The sequence below is a fragment of the Ipomoea triloba genome, chromosome 12 (genome assembly GCF_003576645.1).
Source record: "Ipomoea triloba cultivar NCNSP0323 chromosome 12, ASM357664v1".
NCBI classification, from domain to species: Eukaryota; Viridiplantae; Streptophyta; class Magnoliopsida; order Solanales; family Convolvulaceae; genus Ipomoea; species Ipomoea triloba.
The window spans coordinates 25,085,288-25,093,827 of NC_044927.1; the positions used below are offsets into that span (position 1 = coordinate 25,085,288).

The following is an 8,540-nucleotide window of genomic DNA, read 5'->3' on the forward strand; positions in this document are numbered from 1 at the left end:
GGGTTGAATATAACAACATGATGGGGGAATTGAAGATTCAATTGGCATTTCAATATTCTATCTTAACCACCACTCTAACCCTATTTTAATCAAATGCCGCCATGTCTACCATAAGTATTCCCTATTGCCTAATCTAGAATATCTTAATGAGCACAATGTTCAAAAAAGTTAAGATTGGCTACCTCATGAATATCTATCTTCAATTGCAAGTACTAGAATCAAATCTAATCCTCATAATATGTTCTTTAATAATGCGATAAGTATCTTTGTCTATCCACTCTTTAGACCATTCTCCAATCAATTCCATTTATAGTACTCCTAAATTTTCTTCTTTTTCTTCCCCTTATAGTGCAAAACAGATAAGCTTCATTATACTAATCTCTTGTTAACCCTATTATAGATTTGAAGATGATGATAACCTTATCATATTAAGATTATGTTATGTAGTTAGCTAGTTGTTATTAATTTATGGGGTTTAGAATTGCTCCATATATACTTTTTCCTTTCTAATCTCAATTTATATGAACTTTTTTTTGCATTTCTTTCACCTTTCTCCTCTGTTCTATCATGTTTATAATTGTCGTTATGTTGTTATCGCTCTTTATTCCTTTATCCATTAGAGAATAATTGATTTGACTTAATCGAAAACTTCGATCAGTCATGAATTAACAACTCAATATTTATTTTTATATAAAAAAATCTTTAAATTTTATTTTAAAAATATAATAATTTTGCCTCTTTTTTGTTATCCCTGACTCCAAGCTAAGCTAATTATAACCCCCTCCTTGCCATGAAAGGACAGCCATGATGGAGAGTTATCTGTAGTGCTCATTTCAACTAAATAAGAATTTTAATTTGTTCAATGATTCTCCAAATAAAATAATTAATCAAAAAATGGAAGATAGAGTCAATTTTGCACCTTCATCACGTGACTCTGCCTTTTGATTCCATTCATAGCAGACAGTACTCTTTAGATTCTAAAGTGGAATTCATAGGGAAGAAGAAGAAGAGATAATATGCATCTTCTGAGTGTGTGTGTGTGTGTATATATATATATATATATATATATATATTAATGCACAAGAATGGAACAATGCATCAAGAGTCAACTGCCTATTTGTGCAATTTCATCCGAATAGCCTCAACTTGAGAAAGTGACTTTTTATCAACTTATATTTACTATGTGCTTGGAATTGTTTTCATGGTGGGGTTCGCCTAAATTATTCGGGGATAAATTTTGTTCGTTACGTTGTGTTAAAAATGCCAGTAAAGTAATCAAGTCTAAATAGAGAAACCCGGTGGAAGGATCATGGCAAAATGTACCCATTAGCCACCCGGCCCCGATTACATGATTTTCAAGGAGATTAGGTGTTGGCTGGGAGTAGGCTTGGAGCATTAATTTAGTGCGTATTCGATATATAACACTGACTACTATACAAATATAATGAAAACGTCCCCAGGGCATTAGTCTAATGGCTGAGAAATCACACTTAAGACTTGCTTCCATCAACGCGGGGGGTTTGGGTTTGGGTTTGGGTTGAGCCTATTATACGCAAAAATGTACAGTTTGGTGTTGAGTCCAGAAAAACGCGCTTAATCCTGATAGAATGTGAAAAAAGTTTGAATTATTTGTGAGTTGTTAGTAAAGAGTATTCATCAAGACACTAAACTGAACTACTGACGTCAATACTGAGTGAAGAATGCAATCTTTATGGCTGTCTATAAATAGCCCTCTGAACGTATTCATTTCACTCAAAGCTTCACCTTCTCTGATCTTCCTTTCCCTTCTGCATCTAGAGAGATCTCAGCCATTTTTTAGCATTTTGTCAGTTGGTCGTTATTAAAGACTGACAGACAAACAGACAAACTCCTAGGATAGTTATACCACAGAAGTTAGTTTCTTTGGTTAATGGAGAAGGGAAACAGCTACAACTATAAACAGCAAGTAGGAGGCTCATCTTCATCCTTGACTACTGATCTTTTCGGTCCTAAAGACTCCTCAAAATCAACAACCTCAGGGCTCTTTCAATCCGTTTTCGGGCCTTCCTCCATGGTACGTACACCTTCAACTGTTTTAACTACTTTCATTTTATTCTTAAAATATCACTTATCTCTGTTATAAAATCATTTTCTAGGGACTGGGGAGGGGGTCTACTCATTCTCAGGTCTCAGGGTCCTCAACAACTTCAGGTAATGGATAATAATACTTTTCTGCAAGTATAATTCTATTTTATACACACACACACACACACACTCTTTTAAAACAAGGTTCTGGGAACTTAGAAGAGACTCTTTATGTTCAGATTGTGCGACTCGAAGGGGAAGGGGAGATGGCGCGGGGATAAGTAGCAAGGAGATGAAGAGTTCTGTTTATCAGAGTGAAAGTGTAGAGCCGTGCTATTTAAGCTCATCAATCTATTATGGCGGCCAAGATGTTTACCCTCCAACCACCCAAACCAATACCTCGCGCCATACTGTAAGTAAAATATATATATGATATGTGATCTTGGTTCCAATAAAAAATATATTCAAAGATTAATGATTCAGTTTATGCTTTTTGGGTTGCGTTTTTCTTGAATCAGTTCAAGAAAGACGGGGATGAAGATGACCAAAACGGAAACAACAATTCAAACTGTGCTTCTAGGGGAAACTGGTGGCAGGGTATGAATATTTCTGTGTCATTTCAGATAATCTTCTTCTTAAGCTGTTCTTTTCATAGCTGCAAATCAAGTTTTATCTGTTTATCTCTGCAGGATCACTCTACTACTAATGCAGCCCTTAATTTAAAGGGCGGCACCTTAAGGATGATCTCGTAGCAGCAAGGAGTGGCAGATTTTACAACATTTAGTTCAACATTACCTTCTGTTTTTCTGTTTTTCCCATGTTTCAGAATAACATAAGCTAGCTTGTACTAGAAATTCCTAGCTCCTTGCAGTTCATTGTATACGTAATGCTACATTTGTTTTCTTAATCTAATCTAACTTTCTGGTACTCTTCATAATCAGCCAGCCCGGCTGAAATCTGTTTGTCTTGCTCTAACCTATGTTCGCTCACAAGGATGCAGTAACTGTAAAACTAAAGCAACAAAATAGCAGAAAGGTTGCCATGCAAGTATGCAGCATATCTTTGTATAATGAACACCAAGAGTTTTGTTACTTCTTAACAGAATTCATGCATGGCAATGACATTATCAGAAACTAGTCAGATGCATGGCTCTACCACAGCGAGGTTGTACCATAAGATAAGTACCTGTAAATCCACTGCACGACGACAAACTGCAACTCCTGATCTTCAGTCTTCGTGTTAACATGTGTGCTGCAGAATGGGTGGATCATGTGTTAGTGAATGGAATAATAAGAGAGTGAATTACAGATAAATATGATAAAAAGATCAGGTCAGTTCAGTTCAGACCAGCAATCCCCAGAGCTGCAACAAACATCAGAACACACCAGCATTTCATTGGAGGTTCCATTGTTTTCTCTGTCCAAGCTTTTTCAGCTCCATTGGGCTTTATAAGAGCATGTAGACGAGCAAACACTGACATGTAAAATCCACTCAACAACACAGTGAACAAGCGAGTTCTATTAAGCATTTGAGAGTTAAGAACTCTAATCTCACACTCTCACCTACTACCAAGTGAAAAAAAAAAGTTTTTTTTTTCTTTCTTTCCCTAAAGCTCGGTTTGAAAGAGCATCCACTTACAACATTCCTGTCTTCGAATTCCCACTCACTAGAAAGTCGTTTTCAGTTGAAGAAATAACACGTGGTCCTGAAGAACCGAAGAATCAATTCCACAATAATGCAGCATAATCTTGATATGCAAGTTGTTATGTCAAAGATGAAGTCTTTTTCTATGCTGCAATCTGGAACCATGTTAAACTATCCCTTTATGCCAAAGATTGAGTCATTTTCTATACTGCAATCTGGAATCAAGTTAAACTGTCCCTTAATGAGAAATGGGATTGATTTACTAAGGGTAATTTTCATATAAACAACAGCATAGGCATAGTACATCACAGATTATGAAGTACAAGTACAACGTCTGATAAGAGTAAGATGTTGTTTAATACAGGACAATTTGACAAACAGTTTGTGGGCAAGTTAACGAGTGAAAGCATAGACGACGATGCATACATATAACAGAAGCCCTAATGGCACAAAAGTCACAAGAGGGATGACAGCTCCATAGCTATGGCGACTCCCACACCCCAGAGTTCCCAGCTTTACCTCAACCACATTGATCAAAGCAAGCATCAAGCAAATGCAGCCGGAAACCGAACCCGCAGCGGATACCAGGTACCCGACCCGGAGAGCAGTCTTGTTGATGTGGGCGAGGTCGAAGGTGAAGGTGAAAATGGTGTGGTGATGGGCGCGAGTGGAGAGGCGGAGGGCCTGCTTCAGGCACAGAGCGATGAGGCTGGAGAAGAGGAAACACGCGAAGGAGTAGACGTGGAAGGCCACCAGATCCTCCGCGATTTTCGGGTCCGGCAGGCATTTCGGGTCGTCGGTGAGGCGGTTATTCGGGTCCCGAGGGTTCCACGATAACCCGACGAAAACCGCTAGCGAAAACAGGGAATTCACGTGAATTATCCCGTCCAGCGCCGTAATGTGGATCGCCGTGCCTAGCCTGGGAACGCCCGCGTCAGACATCTTGCCGCCGCACTGAAGCGAGGCCGGAAAATGGAAATCTCGCCGTGACTGTAAGCTATTAGTTTCATTCCGTTCAAAGAAAGTTGCCGCTCAGCTTTTTCTTTTTGTTGCTTTATCGTCTTTTTCCTTTTTCTCATTTCAATCGTAAAAAAAGCTGGAAAAAATCCCCAGAAACACATGCAGTTGCCTGGAATCAAATCCTGGTTCGTCTACAGAAAATAAAGAAGACAATATAGCGGTTAGGACTGATGCTTACTTCCTAGTGGATCACCTATTATTTGGCTATCTAGTTGTCATATTCTAGTGCTATTGGTTATAAATAGGTGGACACCGACATCTCTCCATAGTATCACAATGCCACTTCTCAAATTGAGCAGGGCTGAACTCGGCTGAACCAACCTACGCCTAACAAACTTCATAATGCACAAGTTTTTAATTCAAAAGAATAAACTGAACTGCATAGAATGTAACTAAGAATGCTATTTCCATGAAAAATGAACAGAGTTTATGGAATACAATTAGTTCTGCAACAATTTGTATGTCAACTGTCCAGAATTTGATTGTGTGCTCCCTATATATATTATCCCTCTCTTCTACAAGTGGTAAGTCTGTAACTACAGGTTTCAGCGGTTAACTGGTTTTAAGACAGAACAGTTCTCCTTCTCCAATTCTTGAGTTTCCAGGCAAGGTTTTGATGGTTTTGATGGTAGTGAGCCGGAACTTTTGTTGGAAATGGAGGCCAGTGCTTCCAGAGGATTTCCACAGGTCTTTGTCTTTGTCTCACCACCGAGGTAGTTGGACAGTGCTCGTTTTACTCCAAGGCCACGTCGGGCAAGCTTAGCAGTGTTGCCATGGAGGAATGGGGTTAACTCTCCCCTGGCGGGGCTTATCAGAGGGGCTGGTGAGAGGGTTGGAGTGGAAAAAGCGGATTTGAATGGGGTGCCTGAGACGGGCAAGGAGAATGGGCTCGAAACCTTTCTGTTCGCGAATGTGTTGATTGCAGTAACTGCAGAATGCTTATCAGATTGCCTGGTTATGTCGTCCACGTATAGCAGATCATCAATCCGTGCTGCGATATTGAAAGCCAGACTCTCCAAGACTCTCGAGTAGCTCTCGAGGATCGACTTCCCCACATCCTGAAACATAACATTGGAATAAGAACATGAATCCTTGTAGCTGAAATGAGGTTTTGGCCAAATATATTTCATTGTCTTGGTTTTTTCTTCGAGAATAGATATACAAATAAGAGCAGAACTGCAGAAGTGAACCTTGTTGCACTGAATCTTGCTGGCGTCCAAGGTTGTCTGGGCGAGATTGGGGAATCGCTGCTTCAAGCAAAGCAGAAGATTTTCAGCTCGCTCTGCTAGTAAATCCCGCTTGTCTTCAACCACTAGATCTTTAACAATGTCCCAAGAAGATTTGGCTGTGGAACGGTTTGGATGTGTCGGGGGTCTCGGGTGGTGCCTTCGACGCCAAACATAGATTGCAGCCTCCACGCGATTTGCCAACTCCAAAGCCACGTGTTCAGAAGACACGTCGAGGCAATCCAGCAGGCACTCAGATGAGAAACTATCTGATGTGATATAGCGATAAATGACATCTCCTAAGCAGGCTCTCCCGTTCTAGAAAGGCAATGATTAAAACATCACTCGAATGAAATGAATCATAAAGACGAACATGGATGCTTAGCACAATCAGTTCCACGAAAACGCAGCAAATTAGCCACGAAGTTTTCATGTCTAGCACAGATGACAGCAAATTAGGATGTTAAGAAAAGAAAACCTTTGGAAGAGCTTCCAAGTACGACTCCGGAACTTCCATCTCGGCCAAAGTAACGCTGTTGATCGCCATTGCTGCTTTCAGGATTTGGCTCGTGCATTCGCGTTTGTGGTTTAGCTGCTTCCTCGTGGCATCGGGGAGACCATCAGCAGGCACCCTCGGCACAGGCAGCCACCACTTGTCTTCTTGGCGTGGGATGGCCTTATAAAACGAGGCCGATCCATCATTCTCTGCTGCAACCACACCTTTATCCACATACCAAAACTCGGTGCTGGTGAAACTATCCACAATTTCCTGCACCATTGAATCGGATTTTAAACAGGCACTATTCTCTAATCTCTACGTTACAAGCAATGACCAGAGCCAAGAAAGCAAGGAGGGCTTACAATGAGCATGTTGTCAAGTTTCTTAAGCGCTGGAAGGTTAATCGATATATCTGATCGTGGTCTGCTACTCATCACCTGACAACAAAACGAGAAGTAAAACATCAGTTATTTAACTACAAACAAACAGCTAATCAAATCCGTTAACCCCGTAACTTTTCACCATGAACTTAGTATCATAACAGAAACAATTAGGCTGCCATTAACATCAGATTATCTGCTTCAAATCAACATTTCAGATCATTTCAGAGACAGAGCAGAGCTACCTCAAGCTTACTTCCATCAGGAAGTGTCTGCCAAGAAGGAATTAACTCAACAACGTAATCGCTAACAGCCACAAGCCATTCCATCTCCCTTCGCCACATCGATTTCTTTTCGGGAGGCAATGGTTCCAGCCTCCATAATTGCCCAAATACAGTAGCTGCAGACAACATTGCTACATGTTACTAACATAAAGTAGACATTTCATCACCCAAAATCTTATGAAAAGTCCAATTTGTTCTTATCAGGCAAAGAACCAAGCAATCAGAGAGGAAGAGAGGATGAATGCTCACCACACAGATTAGTAATGGCATTTGAAATGGCTAATGCTGTGGAAACTCCTTTACCACAGCCAGACATGTCTTCACCAAGCAACAATTTTGCAAATCTCTCCTTCATCATCTCCAGTTCTAGTCAAGTGTAAACAAGAAATTTTGAAAAAATTGTCAACTTCAAAGCTCAAACTACAAAGTTTTAAAGCTAAACCACTGTTGAGTGTTTGAAATTAAAACATAAAAAAGAAAGACAACCTGGAATTCTCGATCCAAGCTCCTTCTTCAACTTGGAATCATCGCCATTATCGTCTTCATTCTCCTTCGCCTTCACCTGTTTCTCAGCTACACCTTTCCTCGAGCACTTGGTGGACTGGGTCTGGGCTTTCCGGATGGGCCATCCCAGAGCCGGCGGCGAGTAGCCGCCCCCCTTCCGTCTACTCTCGTCCGACGACGACTCAGAACTCGACCCCCTCGAACTCGAATCAATCAACGACTCAGACATACTAGACCCATCTCCTCTCTTGCTCATCTTCTTCAATTCCCTCAGCTAAACTCCAGAAACTCAAGGGATATGTGACAATTACTGGCAATACCCAAAATAAATACACCTAAGATAAGCTACTGGGCACAAAACTAAACTTAAGCACTATATACAAGGAATATACAGTAATGATAGGTAAAGGAATCTGCATTATTTGCTTCCTTATTCATCACCCATCTCAAAAAGACTCCAACTTTTTCAAACAAAACACCCAGAAACACACAGATAATGAGTTCAAACGTTAGCCCATCAAGAATCTTAGCTAACAAAGTTGATTCTCATCAGAAAGAAGTGTGAAGTAGGATGTTTTTGTGGGTGCTGGAGGCTTTGGAATTGGAATTGGAATTGGAATGGGATTTAATTTATGGGAGTACCAAGTTTTCAAATTTTGAGGTTAACTGCCTTTCGGTCTATGACTATGGCCACATGCCAACGTCTATGTCCCTCAGGGCATCGTTTTAAAAAAATAAGCAATAAAATAATGGCTTGTCATAGCCGTGAGGGTGACGGATATGTCACAACAGCTTTTACAAATTATGCTTTTGCCCCTTGTTGCAAAATTATATAAACTCCTCGTTGGTAAATGGTTGTTAGCTGATTGGATTATAATATATACCTAGTTGATAATAATAGTTGATTGTAAAAAAGTGT

The 8,540-nt window shown here is 40.3% G+C and overlaps 3 protein-coding genes across 3 annotated transcripts; 1 reads left to right on the top strand and 2 right to left on the bottom strand.

The window, feature by feature from the left end:
• Window positions 1-1,770: 1,770 nt before the first annotated feature.
• LOC116000137 lies at window positions 1,771-3,004 on the top strand. Its single transcript, XM_031240168.1, has 5 exons — window positions 1,771-2,053; window positions 2,136-2,190; window positions 2,304-2,476; window positions 2,583-2,661; window positions 2,754-3,004. Exons 1-5 carry the CDS (start codon window positions 1,910-1,912, stop codon window positions 2,768-2,770), a joined length of 468 nt encoding a protein of 155 aa, XP_031096028.1. The 5' UTR covers window positions 1,771-1,909; the 3' UTR covers window positions 2,771-3,004.
• A 958-nt stretch (window positions 3,005-3,962) lies between these two features.
• LOC115999837 lies at window positions 3,963-4,954 on the bottom strand. The gene has a single exon (XM_031239766.1). It carries the CDS (start codon window positions 4,648-4,650, stop codon window positions 4,102-4,104), a length of 549 nt encoding a protein of 182 aa, XP_031095626.1. The 5' UTR covers window positions 4,651-4,954; the 3' UTR covers window positions 3,963-4,101.
• Window positions 4,955-5,101: 147 nt separating this feature from the next.
• On the bottom strand, window positions 5,102-8,285 carry LOC115999836 (rop guanine nucleotide exchange factor 5-like). Its single transcript, XM_031239765.1, has 7 exons — window positions 7,604-8,285; window positions 7,367-7,483; window positions 7,079-7,233; window positions 6,816-6,890; window positions 6,433-6,723; window positions 5,919-6,272; window positions 5,102-5,786 (listed from the first exon to the last, which is right to left on the bottom strand). Exons 1-7 carry the CDS (start codon window positions 7,875-7,877, stop codon window positions 5,274-5,276), a joined length of 1,779 nt encoding a protein of 592 aa, XP_031095625.1. The 5' UTR covers window positions 7,878-8,285; the 3' UTR covers window positions 5,102-5,273.
• Window positions 8,286-8,540: the final 255 nt, after the last annotated feature.